This window comes from Rhinoraja longicauda, chromosome 14 (genome assembly GCF_053455715.1).
Source record: "Rhinoraja longicauda isolate Sanriku21f chromosome 14, sRhiLon1.1, whole genome shotgun sequence".
In the NCBI taxonomy this organism is placed as follows: domain Eukaryota; kingdom Metazoa; phylum Chordata; class Chondrichthyes; order Rajiformes; family Arhynchobatidae; genus Rhinoraja; species Rhinoraja longicauda.
Window position 1 is genome coordinate 14,937,704 of NC_135966.1, and position 24,458 is coordinate 14,962,161.

General features: G+C 40.7%; 1 protein-coding gene across 3 annotated transcripts in view; it reads right to left on the bottom strand.

Annotated features, from left to right (window-relative positions):
- rufy1 (RUN and FYVE domain containing 1) overlaps nt 1-8,338 on the bottom strand; it is a 36,198-nt gene extending 27,860 nt beyond the window's left edge. For all 3 annotated transcript variants that reach the window (XM_078411494.1, XM_078411493.1, XM_078411495.1), the window contains exons 1-5: nt 8,066-8,338; nt 2,402-2,575; nt 2,177-2,294; nt 1,999-2,100; nt 38-161 (exon numbers count right to left, since the gene is read on the bottom strand). In XM_078411494.1, the coding sequence (XP_078267620.1) occupies nt 38-161; nt 1,999-2,100; nt 2,177-2,294; nt 2,402-2,575; nt 8,066-8,300 (753 nt within the window). In that variant the 5' untranslated portion in view covers nt 8,301-8,338. The remainder of the gene's footprint in view (nt 1-37; nt 162-1,998; nt 2,101-2,176; nt 2,295-2,401; nt 2,576-8,065) is intronic.
- Between the last annotated feature and the right edge of the window lie 16,120 nt (nt 8,339-24,458).

The window sequence follows — 24,458 nt, forward strand, 5'->3', positions numbered from 1 at the left end:
AAAATGAGAGTTTTAGTAATATATAGCTAGATATTACCTGTGAATCCAAATCTTCTCCTTTTAAACAAAGATTTGCATCGATAACTGTAAGGCCAACCAGTAGACCAACAATAACTGCTCCCTCATCATGCATAATCAGTGCATTTGTATCATAGAATTCACTATATTAAAAGAATGTTTGTATTAATTCATGAAGCACATCAAAAGTCGAATACTTTATTTAACCAGCAGCCATTGGATTACTAAAGCACATTAATAAAATTAAGAGGCACTGTTTGTTCTCATAAAAAAAGTTTTGCTGTAAGCTTAGAGCTTCTACTTCAATAAGAAAATATACTGCTATTAAAAGCAAGTAAAATTGTCATCATTTATCTAACTTAAGACCAACAGTAATTTAAAAACTCAAGTGTTTCAATACTAAATAATGAAGCATAATTCAAATATTTTTAAAGGTGACCCATAGCATGGCTAGTAGAGCTGCTACCTCATATTTCCAGTGATCCAGGTTCAATTCTGATCTCCAGTGCCATGTGGAGTTTGCATTTGGGCTTCCTCCAGCTGCTCTGGTTTCAATATCCAAAAGATATATGGGTTTATAGGTCAATTGGTCACTATAAATTATACTATATGTGTAGCTAAGTAGTAGAATTTTGGTGTGGGTGGGGAGTGGAAATTGACATTGGCAGGGGGAGGAATGAAATGAAATTAGTAGAGATATTTGATGGTCAGTTCAGATTTCAGTGGGTTAGAAGGCCTGTTTCCATGCTGTATATATCAAAGGACTGTCTCTGGAATTAGTGCACTACAATGCTGAGAACTATATTCTGTATTCTGTGTCTTCTCCTTGCTCTACTTATTGTACTCGAAATTAGATTGATTGTATAAATGTATAGTATTAACTGATTTGATAGCATGAAAAACAAAGGGTTTCACTGTACCTTCAGTACGTGTGATGACAATAAACCTAAACCCAAGGAAGGATTTTGATGGTGTAATCAACGTATCAACTATACAATATCAAAAGAAATAATTCTGATGAAACTGCCCACATTTCATTCTCAGCAGTGGCTCTTCCAAAATAGGGACAGCAGCAGCACAGGAGCCAATAGAACAAAAGTCAAGGACTAACAGTGTGAGTGATTAAAGTGATAATCAAGTTAAATTTTAAAGCTAAATATATTGATAGGGAAGCATGCACAAATATTTAAAAGGCAGCTGATTAGATCTCATTTATCTATTTCCTCCGCATTTAGACAAGTTCGAAAAGAAATTCAAAAGGCGCAGCAAAGGTTTTATCAACAAAGCAAGCAAAAGAGAACAAGGCGACAGCAGGCAAAGTAGGCGTCTGAACCACATCCCACTCACTGCTCAGATCAAATAGCACAGAAAGAAAAGGGTAACACTCAGTACAAGAACTGAAGTTCTCAGATTTGGGGGGGGGGTTTACAACATCTGAAACTAAATATTACAATTTCAGAAATACACAGTAAATATCATGACGAGGGGACAAAATAAAGCTCTGTTATTACAAATTATTAAAAGGAAACAAATTAAATCCAAGTCAGTATATGGGAGAGTATTTAGAAAAAAAAAATCTTTAACCAGTTCAGTGCCATTATGTTGAGGTTGGATAAAGAAATTGTAAAATCTTTAATTATTAATGTACACAGACTGACATTCTTAAGTTTGTTTAAATTGTGGTACGATAAACATGGACAAACAAATATGAAAACAACCATTCAGAAGTGCTGGTTCAAAAATTAGAATCTAATAACCTGTTGAAACAAAGTTTATAAATTGTTAAAAAAACAAAGTTAATTCAAAAAAAAAGTTTAAAGAATCGAATTAGAGAGAAAAAATAGAGTGCAAAATTGATACGGGATGGCTGTAATATTACAAATGCAGTTGTCGCAAAAATCATACCATCTTCAATAGATTTGCCAGCTGACAGCTCAATCCCACCAAATGCTGACTTCTTGCAAGAATACCAAAAATTACCTTAGTAGATCTTTCCTATCAATCAAAGCCTTCAAATAATCAGCCATTTTCTGTTGCATTAAAGCAAGATTAAGCCACGCTCTCCCTCTTCCAGTTGCAGTTCTGTAATATACAATAAAATGTAAATTATTCCATTCTAAGAAAGTATTACATCACAGAAAAATATTTACAAACTCACTTAAGCCCTGGTAGGTTTCTGGCACTCGTTGCTATTTCAGCAGCCTCAGGGCACAATTTTTCCACTAGTTCTAGGGGACCCCAAAATGACTTGTTTGGTCCAAGAAAAGTCTTCTTTACTGCAAGAGATTAAAAGTAATACAATGTTTTATCAGTCATATGTATAAGTGCCAATTAAGGGAGAATTTGTTAATTATTTTTTGTTAATGAAAAAGGCATAACGTACCTTTTAGTCCATGTTTGAGACACTGCTCCATTACCACAAAAAACTGCTGAAGAGGTGGGTAATCAGCATCCAAAGTTCTTCCCAAACTTAATGCAGACTGGATGAGCACTTTAATGCTAAGTTTCATCATATTCATGAGGTTGACTCTTTCATTTTTCATATGTTCATTCAGATCTAATTAAATGAATATGTTAACTGATTAAAAATAGCCATTCATTTGCATTGTTTACAGCAACAGTATTCAAACACTATGTTGAAACTATGATTTAATACAGAGAAGTGTGTGGTGTTGCATTTTGGGACTTCCAACAAGGGCAGGACCTACACAGTAAATAGTAGGCCTCTGGGGAGTGTTGTAGAGTAGATGGATCTAGGAGTGCCGTTGCATGGTTCCTTGAAGGTCGAGTAACAGGTAGATAAGGTGGCCAAAAAGACGTGGCATATTGGCCTTCATCAGTCAGAGTATTGAGTATAGAAGTTGGGAGGTCATGTTGCAGTTGTATAAGACTTTCGTGAGATCGCATTTAGAATATTGTGTTCAGTTCTGGGCACCATGTTAAATGAAAGATATTGTCAAGCTGGAAAGGGTTCAGAAAAGATTTATAGACAATAGGTGCAGGAGTAGGCCATTCGGCCCTTCGAGCCAGCACCGCCATTCAATGTGATCATGGCTGATCATTCTCAATCAGTACCCCGTTCCTGCTTTCTCCCCATACCCCCTGACTCCGCTATCCTTAAGAGCTCTATCTAGGTCTCTCTTGAATGTATTCAGAGAATTGGCCTCCACTGCCCTCTGAGGCAGAGAATTCCACAGATTCACAACTCTCTGACTAAAAAAGTTTTTCCTCATCTCTGTTCTAAATGGCCTACCCCTTATTCTTAAACTGTGGCCCCTGGTTCTAGACTCCCCCAACATTGGGAACATGTTTCCTGCCTCTAACATGTCCAACCCCTTAATAATCTTATACGTTTCGATAAGATCCGCTCTCATCCTTCTAAATTCCAGTGTATACAAACCTAGTCGCTCCAGTCTTTCAACATATGACAGTCCCGCCATTCCGGGAATTAACCTAGTAAACCTACGCTGCACGCCCTCAATAGCAAGAATATCCTTCCTCAAATTTGGAGACCAAAACTGCACATACTCCAGGTGCGGTCTCACTAGGGCCCTGTACAACTGCAGAAGGACCTCTTTGCTCCTATACTCAACTCCTCTTGTTATGAAGGCCAACATTCCATTGGCTTTCTTCACTGCCTGCTGTACCTGCATGCTTCCTTTCAGTGACTGATGCACTAAGACACCCAGATTACGTTGTACGTCCCCTTTTCCTAACTTGACACCATTCAAATAATAATCTGCCTTCCTATTCTTACCACCAAAGTGGATAACCTCACACTTATCCACATTAAACTGCATCTGCCATGCATCCGCCCACTCACACAACCTGTCCAAGTCACCCTGCAACCTCATAGCATCTTCCTCACAGTTCACACTGCCACCTAGCTTTGTATCATCGGCATATTTATGAGGATGTTGCCAGGACTAGAGGGTGTGAGCTACAGGGAGAGGTTGAGAAGGCTGGGTCTCTATTCCTTGGAGCGCAGGAGGATGATGGGTGATCTGATAGACGTGTACAAAATCATGAGTGGAATAGATCGGGTAGATGCACAGAGTCTCTTGCCCAGAGTAGGGGAATCGAGGACCAGAGGACATAGGGTCAAGATGAAGGGGGAAAGATTTAGTTGGAATCCGAGGGGTAACTTTTTCACACAGAGGGTGGTGGGTGTATGGAACAAGCTACCAGAGGAGGTAGTGAGAATGGGACTATTCCATCGTTTAAGAAGCAGTTGGACAGGTACATGGATAGGACAGGTTTGGAGGGTTATGGATTAGGCACAGGCAGGTGGGACCAATGTAGCTGGGACAGGTTGGCAGGTGTCGGCAAGTTGGGACAAAGGGCCTGTTTCCACATTGTATCACTCTATGACTCCATGACTAACTTGCTCAGAATAAGCATTTTCGAACACTATCTATATCTATATACTAAAGCTCTTGTTTGTTTGTTCCTGAACTACAGCCAAAACGGTACACGATAGCGCGACAATTTTAGGCCCACCTTACTCACTGTCGTCCCTTTGGTCACATCTGTGCCCTCCTTCCTCGCAACATGGACCCACTGTAGTTCGCATACCGTCCGAACAGGTCCACGGATGATGCGGTCTCCCAGGTTCTGCACACCGCTCTCTCTCATCTGGACAGCCAGGGGGCTATGTGAGGATGCTGTTCATTGACTTTAGTTCAGCATTCAACATAATAGTCCCCAGCAGACTGGTTGAGAAGCTGCTGGAACTGGGGCTTAGCACTCCTCTGTGTGCCTGGGTCCTGGACTTTCTCACCGCCAGGCCCCAAGTGGTCAGGATGGGGGAACACACATCTAGCTCCCTCACCCTGAACATAGGATCCCCCCAGGGTTGCGTCCTTAACCCCCTACTGTAGTCCCTGTACACACATGACTGTGGGGCCAAGTTCAGCTCAAACTCCATCATCAAGTTTGCTGATGACACTGTGGTGGTGGGCCGGATCTCCAACAACGATAAGAAGGCCTACCGGGAGAAGGTGGCTGATTTTGCACTCTAGTGTCAGGACAATAGCCTCCTCTTGAATGTCACTAAAATTAAGGAGCTGATTGTGGACTTTAGAAGGGTTAAACATCCAAGGACGTACACGCCACTGGAGATAAATGGGTCTACTGTGGATAGGGTGAGCAGTTTTAAATACTTGGGAGTCCGCATCACAGAGGATCTGACATGGGCAACGCACATCGCCGCACTGGTGGGTAAGGCAAAGCAGCGCCTTTACCACCTTAGACAGCTGAGGAAATTCAGAGTGTCTCTGAGGATCCTTCATTGCTTCTACTCTGGGGCTGTAGAGAGCATCCTGTCCGGCAATATTACAGTCTGGTTTGGGAACAGCTCTGCCCAGGACAAGATGGCCCTGCAGAGAGTAGTGCGTTCGGCAGAACGCACCATGGGAACTACACTCGTCCCCCTGCAGGACCTATACATCAGGAGGTGAAGATCCAGAGCAAGTAAGATTATGAGGGACACCTGCCACCCCAGTAACGGACTGTTCCAGATGCTACGGTCAGGCAATAGCCTCCGCTGTCACGCTGTGAAAACGGAGAGGATGAGACGGAGTTTCTTCCCACAGGTCATCAGGACTGTCAACTTTTATTACTCCAGAGACTAAATTTTGTCTACATTATAGTAACTTATTAACTTTATTTATATGTAACTGTAATTCTTTTTTGTGCACAATTCGCAGGCATTGCCACTTTCATTTCACTGCACATGGTGTATGTGCATGTGACAAATAAACTTGACTTCCCTTGACTTGATGACTTGATGGAAGAAGTTTCATTGAAATCGGTGTTATATTTTTTAAGTTATTCACATTTTAAAGTTTAAATCTATCTGCAGTTTACATACCGGACCAATAGATTGGTGGATGACGCAGTCAATCTAGGCCTGCACTTCATTCTCCAGCACCTAGACCACCAGAGGACCTATGCAAGGATTTTGTTTGTGGATTGTAGCTCTGCATTTAACACCATTGTTCCAGAGCTACTACACTTCAAACTCTCCCAGTTGACTGTGCCTGAACCCCTCTGTCAGTGGATCATCAACTTCCTGACAGACAGGGAGCAGCATGCGAGGCTGGGAAAGCACATCTCGGGCCGCAGACCCTCAGCATAGGAGCACCACAAGGCTGCGTACTCTCCCCTCTCCTTTACTCTCTCTACACCAACGACTGCACCTCCACAGACTCCTCAATCAAGCTTCTCAAGTTTGTGGACGACACAACCCTGATTGGACTGATCCAGGATGAGGAGGAATCTGCCTACAGACAGGAAGTGACACAGCTGGCGTCCTGGTGCCTTCGTAAAAACCTGGAGCTCAATGCTCTTAAGACAGTGGAATTGATTGTAGACTTTAGGAGAGCTCCCCCTCCTCACCATCAACAACACCGCAGTCACATCAATGGAGTCATTTAAGTTCCCTGGAACCATCATCTCCAGGGATCTTAAATGGGGGGCCACCATCAACTCCGCAGTTTAAAAAAAATCAACAGTGGATGTACTGCCTGCAGCAGCTGAGGAAACACAATCTGCTACAGGCAATGATGGTCCAATTCTATACTGCCATCGTAGAGTCTGTCCTCACCTTCTCCATCATGGTCCAGTTTGGCTCAGCCACCAAGCACGAATCGTTCAATCAGCCGAGAAGGTTGTTGGCTGCAACTTTCCGCCCATTGACGAACTGTACACTGCAAGGGCCAGTAAACGAACAGGCAAGATCATCTCTGACCACTTTCACCCTGGCCACAAACTCTTTGAAGCACTTCCCTCTGGAAGGCGACTCCAGACTGTCAAAGCTGCAACAGCCAGACATAAAAACAGCTTTTTTTCCACGAATAGTAGTTCTACTCAATAACCAAAAGCCTGTAGTTTCTTTTTGCTCTGGTCTATTTCACTCACATGTTTAAACTACAATGTTTTATTCTTAATGTTTTATGCTTTATTCTTAATTGTTTACTGTATGTTTGTGTTGTTACTTGCGAGCAGAGCACCAAGGCACATTCCTTGTATGTGTACAAACTTGGCCAATAAACCTGTTCTATTCTATTCTAATAAATATTTTCCAAAATGCATTTTGAGCACAAAAAAGCTAGTGACATGTGATTAGACTGCAGAGTGAATGCAATTACACTCCTTCACACCAGGTGAGATATTGCTGTATCCCAGGCAATATTTATTTCCCAAAGCATATTTTTAAAAAGAACACTGAATTTTGAAAAATCGTCACATCACAATTATACCTTCTCGGCTGTGCCCAATTGAGTGACATTTTCTACCTTATAACTTGGTCTTTTGAAGAATTTGACCGCCAGAATATAATGGGATTTATAAATGCAAATCTCTTGCACTTTGAATATTTCAAATAAAGTCATTCCTCACTCAAATTCAAGTTGCTTACATAACATTTTATACTCTTAAAGTAAAACATTGGGCAGTTCATATTTCGAAAACCCAATTAATTTAAAATCAAAGCATTAAATGAAACTTATTTTCTGAGACAGCTATCCCAGGGCAGAGAGAGAGCGGTTGATAATGCAGGAAGGAACTACAGTTCCTGGTTTACACCGAAGATAGACACACAATGCTAGAGTAACTCAGCGGGACAGGCAGCTCTGTACTCTGGAGAGAAGGGGTGACGTTTCGGGTCGAGACCCTTCTTCAGACTTCTTCAAGTCTGAAGAAAGGTCTCGACCCAAAACGTCACCCATTCCTTTTGTCCAGAGATGCTGCCTGTCCCACTGAGTTCCTCCAGCATTTTGTGTCTATCTTGATTGCGATTGATTGCCTGGTCCGTCAGCCCAAGATACCTGTGGCCTTCCTGTTGGATTATTGGCATGGAGTGGTCAGATCGTAGTCCAGGACACCTGATCTCGGCCACTCCCTTCTCCTCACCACATCCCTGGTCACATCGTATCGGACCTCGGACACCCCAAATCCGCCCTACATCCAGCGTCGAATGCCCAATCCGCCCTACTTCCAGGATGGGAACCCCCACATCCCCGCCTGCCCTGCCCACTCGTCCTACTTTTGCTGATGGCGTTGCTGCCGTCCCCGCTCGCCTTGACAGCGAGCCCGATGGCCGCCGACTTCAAAGCACTTCCGTAGTTCGCCGAAAGAGTTTCCGACGCTTTCTTGGCCAGCGACAGAATTGGCGTGGACCAGCCGCTCTCCTCCGCGCCCCTGTCACTTGCCGACGGCACCCGAGGCTCCGGATCAGTCGCCCCGACAGCGCCGCTCAACCCCTCGGCATCGTCCGCCATCTTCACTCGTGACACAGATCCACGCAATCGGTCCCCGAGAAATCGAGCGGGACAAAACCCAGGAGAAGCAGCAAGTGCGCAGGCGCAAGACCAGCCCTGCCCAACGGCCTCCCGTTAAAGGATCGCGAGCAAAGATACTAGAGGAGCAAGATAGACCACTCGTCCCTAAAAACCGTAGTATGTCATGGCGCCATTTTAGTAGGCAGAAACTTGAAGAAACATTTTAAAAGAAAAACAACAAAATCTGTGAATTGATAGATGAGATATATTCTGCATTTTTATGGTATCGTCACACATACGGTTCCCCCAAAACACTGATTACACTGCGAGAGGCATAGCGAACGGCGGGTTTTGCTTACTAAAATGGCGGACGTTACGCTCCTTTGCGTAATCTTTGATCGCAACACTATTTCGCTATTTCCAGGGATTTATTTTCTACATTTCCCTAAAAACCCCGTCCTAATTGTTTTATTATTTTACGACTGAAAACTGTTGTATCTGAAATTTTAGATTTTTTTAATAGGGTGGGTATAAATCTGAAACAAAAATAGAAAATGCTGGAAACACTCACCAGTCGGGCAGCGTCTGTAGAAAGAGGAAGATGGAAAACTCTTCATCCTAACCTACTATTGTAATTCAATGTAAAGTACTTTCCAATCTTATCGTTTTCAATTGGTTAAAAATCTTGTTTCAACTATCGTTTCAACACTTAAGTGTGAAGAAAAATTCATATTGAAGGTTCAAATTACAAGTTGTTGACATTTTAACGTATTTAAGCTAGGGGACTTTTCACCCAAGTAATGGTAAAAGTCATTCCATCCATACATCAGTTCTTAAATTCCAAAATACATTTTGGCTCTAATCTAGATAAGATAAGAATTTCCATCCTGTTCAGCTCTATGACTCTATAGCTCACAATTACAGATGCAACAGGATTATCAGTCAATCTGTGGTATGCACATGCAGTAATGTTAAATAAATCCCTGAATTTCTCAAACTCCTGCAGAGGAGTTTTGCAGTTGGCCACATGTGTTGTATCCAACTGATTGTATGTAAATAGTAATACCATTCATAACTTGTATTTGGAAACTTGTGAAAATTAGAGAATTGGCATCAGTGTTAAAAGTAGAAATTAACAAAACGGGTCATTGCCTTAATCACCATTCAGATTAAGCTGCTGCTGTAAGATGTTCAATGCATAATTATTGAAGTTTGTCTCTTCACTACTGCCAGCTTTGCTGGTATAATTATAACCAGAATTATTTTTATAAGTAGTTGCTTATCTCCCACAAGCCCATTTCATATGCCGCCATGTGCTCTTTCAAAATTCTGGTGGGTTTAACTGTGCATAGCATCACTCAGTGTAACACATGATGCATTGGCACAAATCCAGCACAGCATTATATAGGATTACAATGTCTAAAGAACAGCCTTTTAGTCAGTTTATCAGTGTCATGAAAACTGGTACAGGTTGTGATCTTATCAGAGCACTTCATAGTTTGATATTCTACCATGTGGATTCCTAAGATCCAATGAAATCTTTATGTAAAATATACACAGAAACACACAAGATACAAAAAAATTAAAACAATCCTTTTCATGAATGCAATCATGAGACTTATAGTCTCCTGGGTTTGATGACATCCTCATTGTTCTCTTTTATTGGCTGCAGTCCATTTTATTGACTCGCAGATCTAAACAAATCATCTTTCTCTGGAGAAAAGGACATGTGCTTTGTTTAAGCTTTATATAGTGCCAATGCAGTCTTCTGGATACTCTCTTGAGTCATGATGGTTCTTCTGCCGTATCACTCATGCAATTGGAATATCATCCTGTTTACTGAAACATTGCTGGATTCCTTGCAGCATATTATCCACTATTGTTGGTGCTGTCTTTACTCAATATACTAGTTTGGTATTTAAGTTATGTTTAGTTTAGTTTGGGTTACTATTGGCACATGTACTGATGTACAGTGAAAAGCTTTTTTGTTGCATGCTATCCAGTCAGCAAAAAGAATATACATGATTACAATCGAGCATAAAGTCCAATAAAATATGATTAAAGATAGTTAGAAGGTCTCCAATGGGGTATATGAGAGGTTAGGACCGCTCTCCGGTTGGTGAGAGGACGATTCCGTTGCTTGATAACTGCTGGGAAGAATTTGTCCCTGAATCTGGAGATATGTGTTTTCAAATTTCTATACCTTTTGCCTGAGGGAGCGGGGAGAAGAGGGAGTAACCAGGGTGAGATTGGTCCTTGATTCTCCTGGTGGCCTTGCCGAGGTAGCGCGGTGTAGATGGAGTCAATGGAAGGGAGGTTGGGTTGCGTGATGGTCTGGGCTGCGTCCACAGCTCTCTCCAATTTTTTACGGTCTTCGATGGAGCTGTTCCCAAACCATGCTGTGATGCATTCTGAGAAAAGTAGAGGGTTGTTGGGGACATGCCAAACTTCCGAAGCCTTCTAAAGAAGTACAGGTGTTAGTGTGCTTTCTTGGCCATTGCTTCGATGTGGCTAGTCCAGGACAAATTGTTGGTGATATTTATTCCTAAGAACATAGAGCTATCAACCCTCTACTTCGGCGCCCACAATCTAAGAGAATTAATTGTCAAAAAGTGCTTGTTTTCTTAATTTACATCAGATTGGACATAGGCATACGAGTTTTGTAAAAACCTGCTCCGACCATTTCAGCATACAAAATTTAAGATAGCAGCAGCAAATATGGCCAGTATCAACTGGTATATTGAGGGTCACTGCAGAGCACCGTGAGAATGACAATGATAAATATCATTCTCTCAATTCTGCGTACTACTCGCGTTTGCTTAGCTCTTGTGCTACCTGTGCTTTTGATGTGTAGAACAAGGGTCAGGATTTATAATAGATAAGTCTGATATTATTCAAAAATATGAATTAAGAGCAAGAATAAGTCACGAGCACCTCATTCTTGATCTTTAATAAGCTTGCGCCCTTTTCAGGACGGACGATGACAGTGATGTAACATTTGAAACATAGATGATGGACTCGAAAGAAGAAGAAGATAAGATCATTGGCTAATTTGATTGTAATCTCAACTCTGCATTCTATTCTCCCCAATGGTAACATTTTACCAATATTCAAATCAAGAAACTAACTTTGCCTTATTAAGTTTTGAAGACCCCACACAAGATGGTTCTGCTCCTTCATGCTTATATATGAATCCTTAAATGCATTAAATTGTTGCAAAAGTCTCCTACTGGCTGGTTATGGTCTATTTACATTCAAAGTGCCATTCCAATCCATCCTTAACTCCTGGAATAAAAGAACATACATTTATAAAGGAGATGAGGAGGAATTTCTTTAGACACAGGGTGGTGAATCTGTCATTGCCACAGGTGGCTTTGGATGCCAAATCATAAGATATTTTTAAAGCAGAGATTGACAGCTTCAGTAAGGGTGTCATAGGTTATGGGGATAAGACAAGAGAATAGGATTGAGAGGAAAAGATCGATCAGTCATGATTGAATGGCAGAGTAGACTCGATGGGCTGAATGGCCCAATTCTGCTCCTATGACTTATGAGCGTAACCATTTTCACCAATTTCTTTCTAGCAAGTTAACACAACTACCCACTATAGTGAATGGCCTTGCCTGCTGCCCATTAGAAACCATGTGCCATGTGGCCTGATGTTCCATGTGCCCTGATGTTCTCAGAGTCTTCCAAGAACATGATCTCAATTTTGAAATGCTTCTTAACAATGCCACCTGATGAAACTTCTAGGATGTTTACTTTTGAAAGCAAAATATAATGGTTATTGATTTGGAACATATTTTTGAAATCACTTTCTTTATCAGCACAGATGGCATAGACAACATTCAAACTACATTCTCAGATTGCACAAGCCTCAAAATGTTATATAAACCACCATCCTGTGGTTATCTATAGTAATTATATCCCTTCTATTGGGACCTTGTGTGACTGCCAGTTTTCTGATTTGTTATGATCTATCTTGCTTGCATTCAGAGTCAAAATATCCTTGGTTGCAACAATTAAAGCATTTTTCATCTCTCAGCTCTCAGACAAGTTTATAAAAGTGGTTTTGATCACAATGGGAGTAAGACTTACACGACAGATGTTTCTCATGTCAATTTTGGCTCACAAGACCCCTTGTTGGTGCTCTCTTCAAATTTACAAATGTTCATCTATAGGTCCAGATGTCAATTCAAAGATGCATCAAAGTTATAATCTAATAGATAGATAGTCTCTAGTGAATTACCTGGATGTCTGATTGCAGTTCCCAAACATATATCTCTCCATGTGTTTTGATAAACCTTTCTCCACAAACAAGATTGCCTTCTTCAGGCAGCAAGTGTGGAGAGAGAAACAAATGTAATGTCTTGATAAATAACCTTTCAGAATCATTGTTTGTGTCAAACTTTGAGTGACAGTGCAGCTTTCATTATATCTGTGTTGCCTTTTTGATATGTACAATTTATCATATAACATGGCTTTAATCAATTGCACTCTACATCATGGGGAAACTTGCAAAGTTGTATGCTCATTTTGCCAAAAGTTCTTTGGCAAGGAAGATTGATATGAAGCTTGGCTACTAAAAAACATGTGTTTGGGAGCAACCAGTTATTGCTTTGAAGTTACAAGAAACTCCTTCAGTTTCCAGCTCAGCAATTCTTCTGGAGCTCAGCAATTTTGAAAAACCGTGGAAATATCAAATTCTGGTTGAATTAAATTAAAAAATCTGCAGAAAACATTCAGCAACTGCAAACAGTTGTTGCTGCCTAATTCATATTTGACTATATAAGGCTAACACATGCATTCCTATTTTTCATGGGGATTTCAATGCTGAAACTAAATCAATGTTGTTTGCTGATTCACATTGTAATGTGCCTACTCCACATACCTCCAGCAATCATTCACATTCTACACATTAACATCCTTCCCAAAATGATCCACACAACAAATGTATTTCTGTGCATTGCACACAATAACCTCTGTAAGCACTAAGAAGTTTGCCACTTCAAAAGTGAATTCCTGGAAGACGAGCAAGGCAGAAAATGCTTGAGGAACTCAGCGGATCAGGTAGCATCTGTGGAGGGAATGAACAGGAGACATTTTTGATTGAGACCCATCTACAGTCAGAATGAATCCGTCTGTTGAAGGGCCCCAAACCGAAACATCGCCTGACAGCATGGAGTTCCTCCAGCACTTTGTGTTTTGCTCAAGATTCCAGCATCTGCATTCCTTGTGGCTCTGGGAAGCATGTATGTCATGGTCTATACATGTCAACTAATTTCCCATAATCAGAAACCTCCCAACACACTTAAATATATATTTCCAAACAGATTCCATGAGTTGCCTTATGACTGCTTAACTGTTTTCAAAGATTGCAGCTGCATTGGCTTCATTGTCTCCACATATGAAACAACATCTTTTGTGACGTCTTGCTCTGAGTTCCTCTGATGTATTGTATCCTATATCCTCTTCCGCCTCCTCTTCATATCTCAGGAAGAGAGCAATTCCCTTAGGAAATACAAATTTAATTTTCCTTCTGTGAATTTTATATGTGTCTGGTACTCAAGACCTAATGGCAAGAAAATTTGTCTGAGGATCCAGGATATAGAGTAGGAAAAATAAATTACTTCTTCACCATCAGTCAAATATATCAGAAATCATTAGCCAGATTATGGCAAATGGATACTCAATATGCCATCACTTAGAAACTGATTCAGTTTCTCATCTTCAAGGTTTGAATGCTAACTGGGAAAACTGCAATGAGAAATTTGCCCATCCACCCATAAACAATGGATTGATGTATATATAGTCTTAGCAATGACTTAGGTGTCAGCACTGTTGCCTCCATTGGGCTTCTTGCATTAAAATAAATGTAGTTTAGCCTTTCAGATCCTCCTTGCTGTCTATCCTGTTTCTGCCCAGCTTGTTTACAAGCTTGCGCACTTTAATACCTATATTTGCTTCATGTTTCTCATCTGATACACCCCTTAATTGGCTCCACCTTCCTGCCACACAAGCTTAAACGCTCTCAAGTAGCTCTAGCAAATCTCCCATCCAGGTTATTGGTCCCCCTCCAGTTCAGATGCAACCTGTCCTTCTGGCACAGGTCACCTTTGCCCTGGAAGAGATTCCAATGTCTAAGAAACGGACCCTTGCAATTGCATCAGCTCTTCAGCCACGCATTAATTTCCCCCATCCTCCCATTCCTACCCTTATCGATGCATGCATAAAGAGTATTCTGGAGAGTACAATCTGAGAGATCCTGATTTTTAACATGAGAAAAGACACAAAGTGCTGGAGTTACTCCGCGTGTCAGGCACCATCTCTAGAACATTGATATGTGACGTTTTGGCTTGGGACCCACCTGTAGACTGATCCCGATCCAGACTTTTTAACTTTCTGCCTAACTCCCTACATTCACTTTGCGGGACCACATCCCTTTCTCTTCCAATGCATTCTAGTGTCAATGTGTACATCAGAATCTGGCTTATCACCATCCTCCTTGAGAATGTTCTACAACCGTTTGGAGACATCCTTGATCCTGGTACCAGGGTCCTGTAACACGGAGAGATAGACAGGAACTTGCAAAGATTGATTGGATAGTCTGATAGCAGGTAAAGAGACTTCTGGCAAGTGTTTTTTTTTTAAAATGAGATAGAAACAGCTCAGGGCCAACATGCACCTGCTAGAGTGAAGAGGAAGGTTGGCAGGATTAACAATTCCTGATTAATGAGGGACATTGAGGTTCTAGTCATAAGGAGGAATAAGTCAGGTAATGGTACCTGGAATCAAGAGAATCTCTTGGTTATAAGGGATAGTGAGATCAGTGTGGGTATACTAATATGCTAGGGCAGTTGAAGATCAAGATGTTGGGTCTCCTGAAAAGCATCAAGGTAGATAAATCCCCAGCACCTGATGGGATCTATCACATTATTGAGAGAGGCAAGAGAGGAGATTGCAGGGGCTTTGACAAATATCTTTGTATTGTTTCTAGCCACAGGCAAGGTCCCAGAGGGCTGGAGAATAGCCAACATTGTTCCTTTGTTTAAAAAAGGAAGTAGAGATCATCAAGGAAATTATACATCTCATATCAGTGGTTGGGAAGCAATTGGGAAGAAATTTCAGGATACGAATTATTTGCATTTGGAAGAAAATGGTATTATTAGAGCCAATTAGCGTGGCGTTGTTTGTGGCAGGTTATGTTTAGTAACTTAATTTCATTTTTTGAGGAGTTGACGAAGGTGATTGATGAGGGTAAGACAGTGGAGATTTCAACAAAAGATTTGTCAAAGTCATTAATGGCAGGCTGATACAAAAGGTTAAGGTGCATGGGATCTACGGTGACTTGATAATTTGTATTCAGAGCTGGCTTATTCATAGAGACAGAGGGTAGTAGTTGAAGGTTGTCATTCTAGCTGGACAAAACTGTGAGCAGTGGAATTCCACAGGGATCTCCACTGGGTCCACTGTGATATATATGAACAGGCTTTCAGCACATTGCCTTCATTAGTCAGGGTATTGAGTATAGAAGTTGGGATATGTTACAGTTGTATAACACGTTGATGAGGCCACATTTGGAGTATTGTGTTCATTTTTGGTCACCTTGCTATACGAAAGACGTTGCTAAGCTGGAAGAGTACAGAGAAGATTGCAGGACCGGAATGCAGGACCGTCGTATGTTGAAAGATTGGAGCGGCTAGGCTTGTATACACTGGAATTTAGAAGGATGAGAGGGGATCTTATCGAAACATATAAGATTATTAAGGGGTTGGACACGTTAGAGGCAGGAAACATATTCCCAATGTTGGGGGAGTCCAGAACCAGGGGCCACAGTTTAAGAATAAGGGGTAGGCCATTTAGAATGGAGATGAGGAAGAACTTTTTCAGTCAGAGAGTGGTGAAGGTGTGGAATTCTCTGCCTCAGAAGGCAGTGGAGGCCAAGTCTCTGAATGCATTCAAGAGAGAACTAGATAGAGCTCTTAAGGATAGCGGAGTCAGGGGGTATGGGGAGAAGGCAGGAACGGGGTACTGATTGAGAGTGATCAGCCATGATCACATTGAATGGTGGTGCTGGCTCAAAGGGCCGAATGGCCTACTCCTGCACCTATTGTCTATTGTCTATTGTCTATTAACACAGTGCCCAGAACTGAACACAATACTCTAAATGTGGCCTCACGAACGTCTTATACAACTGCAACATGACCTCCCAACATCTATACTCAATACTCTGACTGATGAAGGCCAATATGTCAAAAGCCTTTTGACCACCCGATCTACCTGCGACTCCACCTTCAGGGAGCTATGCACCTGCACTCCTAGATCCCTCTGCTCTACAACACTACCCAGAGCCCTACCATTCACTGTGTAGGTCTTGTCCGTGTTAAACTTTCCAAAATGCAATACCTCACATTTTCCTGCATTAAATTCCATCAACCATTCCTCATCCCATTTGATCAAGATCCTCCTATAATGTTTCACAACCATCTTCACTCTCTGCAAAACCATCCACTTTTGTATCATCTGCAATCTTGGTAATCTTGCCATGTATGTTCTCAAACAAATCATTGATATAGATGGCAAACAGTAACGGGCTCAGGACCGAACCCTGAGGCACACCACTAGTTACAGGCCTCCAGTCCGAGAAGCAACCTTCCAACATCACTGCTTTCTTCCATGAAGCCAATGTTGCTTTATTAAACATTGGTTAGTCTCCATTTGAAGTATTGTGTGCAGTTCTGCTTGCCCCGTCACAGGAAAGATGTGGAGGCTTTGGAGAAGGTGCAGAAGATGTTTACCAGAATGTACCTGCATTAGAATGTATTGGCTATCAGTTGGACTGAAGAACAACAAACATAATAATCGGATGAAAAGTAGAAGTTTGATTTCAAAATGCACATTTATTTTTCTTTTACTCAGTATCTCTCATGATGTCCTGATTGAGTTGTAGATTTATCATTTTGTCTAATACCTTATTTGAAGTCTCCAAAGGCATACGGCTTGTTTTTCTTATATTAAGATGGACATTGTAGGGTCCATCCGTCAGTCTAAAGTTTCGCCACAAGAGGGTGCTGAACATTGTATCCACTGCTCAAAGTTGTTTTCATTTATAGGTAGGAGTTCCTTCAAGTAAAATCTTGAGTTTTATCTTAATTTCTCCTCCCATAAAAAGAAACAATGACCAATAATCTATAGAATTTTGAAGAATGAGAAGTGATTTCACTGAAACACAGAAAATGGAGCATGTTGATTGATGTTTTCTCTGCTGAGGTGTTTAGAGTCAGGGGTTATGATCTCAAAATAAGAGACCAGCCATTCACAACTAAGACGGAAAGTAATTTCCTAAGACAGAACCCATAACTGGAATTCTCTAGCCTCATAAGCCATGTGAGCTCAATTAATGAGCATATTCAAGATAGAGATTGATAATTTTTGGACATTCATGAGTCAAGGGATTAGTGCAGAAAAGCATCACTCTAAATACTCAGCTATAAATTTGATTGTTGTGGGAGGTGTGAAGCCTTGACTCAACTACCCCTGTTTCTATTTCTCTTCTTGAATCCATAAGTATTCCAAGAATAGGCCCACCACAAATTGGAGGAACAGCATCTCATATTTCACTTGGGCAGCTTACACCCCAGCGGTATGAACATTGATTTCTCTAACTTCATATAGCTCCTCTGTCCCTCTCTTTCCCCTCTTCCTTCCCAGTTCTCCCACTGTCTTCCTGTCTCCAACTACATCCTTTCTTTGTCCCGCACCCTCCCCTGACATCAGTCTGAAAAAGGGTCTCGACCCAAAACTTCACCCATTCCTTCTCTCCTGAGATGCTGCCTGACCCGCTGAGTTACTCCAGCATTTTGTGAAACCTTCAATTTGTACCAGCATCTGCAGTTATTTTCCTACACACAAAGAATAACATGTATCATGTTTCCAACATTGCTGAATACTTTCTACCTTGTACTAGGTACCATGGCCTACATTTAACGCCACTTATATTACAATCATGTACAATGACAGCAAGACACAATATCAAAATCACAGCACATTATCACAGATTGGTTAGAGCACAGAAAGAGGCATTTGACCCAACGAATCTCACTTTTTTTGCATATCTTTCATTCATTGTTCTTTATCACTTTTTTGCATATCTTTCATTCATTGTTCTTTATCTCTCCACATCTCCGTCTATATCTCTCGTTTCCCTTATCCCTAACCAGTCTGAAGAAGGGTCTCGACCCGAAACGTCACCCATTCCTTCTCTCCAGAGATGCTGCCTGCCCCGCTGAGTTTCTCCAGCTTTTTGTGTCTATCTTCTGTACTATACTTCTATATTTTGGATCAATCAAGCCAGTTCCACTCCACACCCTCTTGCTGTAGTCCTGTAAATTCTTTCTTTTCATTTACTTATCCAGTTCTCTTTTGAACACTTCAGATGAATTGTCCCCCCATTACTGCCCCAAGCAATGCATTCAAAGTCATGACCACTCCCTATGTAAAGAACACTTTTTCTTGTCTATTTGTTCTTTTGCCAATTCCCTTATTCTATGTCCTCTCATTTTGACACCTCTAACCAATAATACTATTCTGATAACACAAATAATATTATGATTAAAATAATGAAAAGTAACATTTTAGGGTAAAAAAACTGCTCAATGTAGGTGGTTAATGAAGAAATTGTTGGTTATTGGGAATGATCTGAGTGTAGCTGGTATTACTTCTAGTTTTCAATACAATTTCCAAGAGTTACTATTAGGAGAAGAAAGCTGTGGTTGACTTTTCACTTGGCATTTCAGTTCGTGGGATAATTAGGAGAAGGAAACCGTGGTTGACTTTTAACTGCCCTCTGAAATGACTTGGAGTCTCAGTTCGTGGGATAATCAGGGATAGATGCAGATGCCAGATCACATGAATGATTTGCCCTTCTGTCATGGGTAACCAGTTCAGCGTCTCCTGTTAAGTTTATCAAGTAAAGGCAAATAAAAGAGTTTGAAAAAATAAAAATATTTTAATTTTTTTCCCCTATTATTCATCTTGTAAATCCTTTATTTGTGATGCATAACAACAGAACATGGTTATAATTAAAATTAGTGGGGGGGGGGGGGGTTTAGCACCCACCATAACTCAAACCCCTTGAATGTGTTTGAAATATTTCTGTTTTTATGCTGTTACAAGTACAGATATGAGAACTTTTATCAACTAAGATTCTGCTAAATAAAAAACTGCACTATAGGAGTATCTTCACCTCAAGGGCTGCAGTGGTTAAAAAAAAGGCTCACCACCATCTTCTCAATGGCAATTAGGGATGGGCTTTAAATACTGGCCTTGCCAGTGACGCCCACATACCATATATGTATTTTTTTTAAACTAATAAATAGATTAAGCATTATACCAATTCCATAGCTTACTGCTGTTGCATTGATTGATGTATATCTAGGTAATGACCATCAAGTGTGAATAATTTGTCATCTATTTGTTAATGTACGGGGATCACTGGGCGGCACAGACTTGGAGGGCCGAAAAGGCCTGTTTCCGGCTGTATATATATGATATGATATGATATGATATTGCAATCTATTGAGATTTTAAATTTACATTGGTCAACTATTAATCCTTGACTTTCCTTAAGCTTTAGCATTGATTGAGGCAAGGTTGCGGAAAACTGTGGCACTTGGAGCAACAAGTGAAACCTAGATGAGTCAACAAAACCAGCAACGCGTAAAACCATGCTTTCTGGGTGTGGTTGTGCTAAATTCAGGATTCAATCCAAGCACAGCATTTGAAAAGATTTAAAAAAACATAGTAAATATTCATTACAAAATATGATGTATTTTGTATTACAATTATCTAAGCAGAAATAATAAACTTTTACATATGAATTTTTTTTAATGCAAGTTATAATCCTATTTTTACTGCTCTCCCTATTTACTTATCAAATGTGCCCGAGAAGCCTTTGTCACTTTAATCTGTTCTTTAAAAGCTGTATGAGAGAAGCCCAGCATTAATTCTCCCAAACAATTGTTGTTCTCTTAGGTTTATAGACAATAGGTGCAGGTGTAGGCCATTCGGCCCTTCGAGCCAGCACCGCCATTCAATGTGATCATGGCTGATCATTCTCAATCAGTACCCCGTTCCTGCTTTCTCCCCATTCTCCGCTATCCTTAAGAGCTCTAGCTCTCTCTTGAATGTATTCAGAGAATTGGCCTCCACTGCCCTCTGAGGCAGAGAATTCCACAGATTCACAACTCTCTGACTAAAAAAGTTTTTCTTCATCTCTGTTCTAAATGGCCTACCCCTTATTCTTAAACTGTGGCCCCTGGTTCTGGACTCCCCCAACATTGGGAACATGTTTCCTGCCTCTAACATGTCCAACCCCTTAATAATCTTATACGTTTCGATAAGATCCCCTCTCATCCTTCTAAATTCTAAATTCCAGTGTATACAAACCTAGTCGCTCCAGTCTTTCAACATATGACAGTCCCGCCATTCCGGGAATTAACCTAGTAAAAAAGTTTACTAGGTTTAGGTTTCTTATTGTCTCATCTTGTAGGTGCATATATGTCTGAACTCCTGTCCATGCAACAGAGCTAAGATCAAGATCAATAATGATGGGGCTATACAAAACACAAACCAAATATCCTATCTAGTCTGTTAATGCTTCAGTTAATGTACCTTAGAACACACTTGTTTTCTTGGTGAATGATTTTTGAGAATCACAGTTAGTAAAAACTAATTTATCATTATCATTTTACTTTACAAATCTATTATGTAAATAAGATCAACTTCCATAATTACACTGTTGAAATCCGGCATCTCCTCTTCACATCACTTCCACTATACCTTCTGCTTCTACCACTGTGCTTCGAGAAAACATGATTTTTGATAAGATTATATATAAAATCTTTCTATAATTCAACAGTCTAAGCAATTATTTAATACTATGCCGTCAACAATCTGCGTGGGTTTTCTCCGAGATCTTCGGTTTCCTCCCACACTCCAAAGATGTACAGGTATGTAGGTTAATTGGCTGGGTAAATGTAAAAATTGTCCCTAGTGGGTGTAGGATAGTGTTAATGTACGGGGATCACTGGGCGGCACGGACTTGGAGGGCCGAAAAGGCCTGTTTCCGGCTGTAGATATATGATATGATATGATGAATATCTCAATCCCTCTACAGCCACAGTCTTGAGCGGCACTGAATTTTTTATAACCCCCATATGAGCTTCTGATCTAATTTATCCTTCACAAAGACTTCCTACTCCACTTCGGCAATGTCTTCTGGCTCCAACAATGCTTCAGAAACCTTTTTTGAGCATTAGAATATATGCATTGATGCAACAATGAGAAAGATTTGACCTGTGTCCACCGAAGAATGATTATTGAGGTCATTCCAAATGAAAGATATAGTACTTTTGAAAAATGTGCTTTAGAAATTCTGCAACAGGACAGCTACATTGAATATCTGATGTCCAGCAGGTCCATTAACTTTGTCATTTGCATGACATTAAACGCATAACACATGCCTGGTCTCTTTGTTGATTAGTCATATGTATAGAGGATTAATTTAGGTCCTTCACTATTTACTCTGTTAAAACAAAATTCCACCACATCCAAATACATATATCTGGAAATGAATATTTATGGTCAAGAAATGTTATCATGAAGCACACATTTGGTGGTTAGAACAGGAAGGCATGTTATTATCTGAATAGTGTCAAGTTAGGAAAAGGGGAAGTACAACGAGATCTGGGTGTCCTTGTTCATCAGCCACTGAAAGTAAGCATGCAGATACAGCAGGCAGTGAAGAAAACTAATGGAATGTTGGCCTTCATAACAAGAGGAATTGAGTTTAGGAGCAAAGAGGTACTTCTGCAGTTGTACAGGGCCCTAGTGAGACCACACCTGGAGTATTGTGTGCAGTTTTGGTCTCCAAATTTGAGGAAGGACATTCTTACTATTGAGGGAGTGCAGCTTAGGTTCACGAGGTTAATTCCCGGAATGGCGGGACTGTCGTATATTGAAAGATTAGAGCAACTGGGCTTGTATACTCTGGAATTTAGAAGGATGAGAGGGGATCTTATTGAAACATATAAGATTATTAAGGGATTGGACACGCTAGAGGCAGGAAACATGTTCCCGATGTTGGGGGAGTCCTGAACCAGGGGCCACAGTTTATGAATAAGGGGTAGGCCATTTAGAATGGAGATGAGGAAAAACTTTTTCACTCAGAGAGTTGTGAAGTTGTGGAACTCTGCCTCAGAAGGCAGTGGATGCCAATTCCCTGGATGCTTTCAAGAGAGTTAGATAGAGCTCTTAATGATAGCGGAGTCAAGGGATATGGGGAGAAGGCAGGAATGGGATACTGATTGTGGATGATCAGTCATGATCACGGTGAATGGCGGTGCTGGCTCGAAGGGCCGAATGGCCTACTGCACCTATTGTCTATTGTTTACAAATTTATATGCACTATGCAATTGAATTTTGGAAACTGAACCGTGCAACTGGTTTTGGTTTATAATTGCCATATGCACTGAGATAAAATGAAGAACATTGTTTGGTTATATCCAGTCAAATCATACAGATAGCACAATGAGAAAGATACCAGTTACAGCATTATAGCATTACATTTACAGAAACAATTATAAATTCTGTTTAGCTTGCATAATAAAATGTAAGAGACTTTAAACTAGTACGGTTGGGGGGAGGGACTCAAACACAGATAGCTAATAGGCAGTGTGTGAGGCAGGAGGCAGAAAAGGGAAACACTCAGACCCAATATGTAGGAGAGAAAGAAGGGAAAAGAAATAAACTGAGAATAAGAAATGATGGGTCCCTTAAATGTGTATATTTTAATGCTAGGAGCATTGTAAGAAAGGTGGATGAGCTTAGAGCCTGGATTGACATCTGGAAGTATGATGTTGTGGCGATCAGTGAAACATGGTTGCAGGAGGGTTGCGATTGGCAATTAAATATTCCAGGATTTCATTGTTTCAGATGTGATAGAATCGGAGGGGCAAGAGGTGGGGGTGTTGTATTGCTTGTCAGGGAGGATATCACAGCAGTGCTTTGGCAGGACAGACTAGAAGGCTCGATTAAGGAGGCTGTTTGGGTGGAACTCAGAAATGAGAAAGGTTTAGCAACACTTATAGGGGTGTATTATAGACCGCCAAATAGGGAACGAGAATTGGAAGAGCAAATATGTAAGGAGATAGCAGATATTAGTAGTAAGCACAGAGTGGTGATTGTGGGTGATTTCAATTTTCCGTATATAGACTGGGAATCACATTCTGTTAAAGGGCTGGATGGTTTGGAGTTTGTAAAATGTGTGCAGGATAGTTTTTTGCAGCAATACGTAGAGGTGCCTACCAGAGAAGGGGCAGTGTTGGACCTCCTGTTAGGAAATGAGATGGGTCAGGTGACGGAGGTATGTGTTGAGGAGCACTTTGGGTCTAGTGATCATAATGCCATTAGTTTCAATATCATTATGGAGAAGGTCAAATCTGGACCAAGGGTTGAGATTTTGGATTGGAGAAAGGCTAATTTTGAGGAGATGAGAAAGGATTTAAAAGGAGTGAAATGGAAATTGTTGTTTTATGAAAAGGATATAATAGAGAAATGGAGGATATTTAAAGGTGAAATTTTGAGAGTACAGAGTCTTTATGTCCCTGTTCGGTGGAAAGGAAAGAATAATAATTTGAAAGAGCCGTGGTTTTCCAGGGAAATTGGACACGGTTCGGAAAAAGAGGGAGATATACAATAAATATAAGCGGCAGGGAGTAAATGAGGTTTTTGAGGAATATAAAGAATGTAAAAGGAATCTTAAAAAGGAAATTAGAAAAGCGAAAAAAAGATATGAGGCTGCTTTGGCAAGTAATGTAAAAGTAAACCCCAAGGGGTTCTACAGATATGTCAATAGCAAAAGGATAGTGAGGGATAAAATTGGTCCATTAGAGAGTCAGAGTGGACAGCTATGTGCTGAGCCGGAAGAAATGGGGGAGATATTAAACAATTTCTTTTCTTCGGTATTTACCGAGGAGAAGGATATTGAATTATGTGAGGTAAGCGAAACAAGTAGAGTAGTGATGGAAATTAGGAGGATTAAAGAAGAGGAGGTACGGACACTTTTGAAGAATATAAAAGTGGATAAGTCTCCAGGTC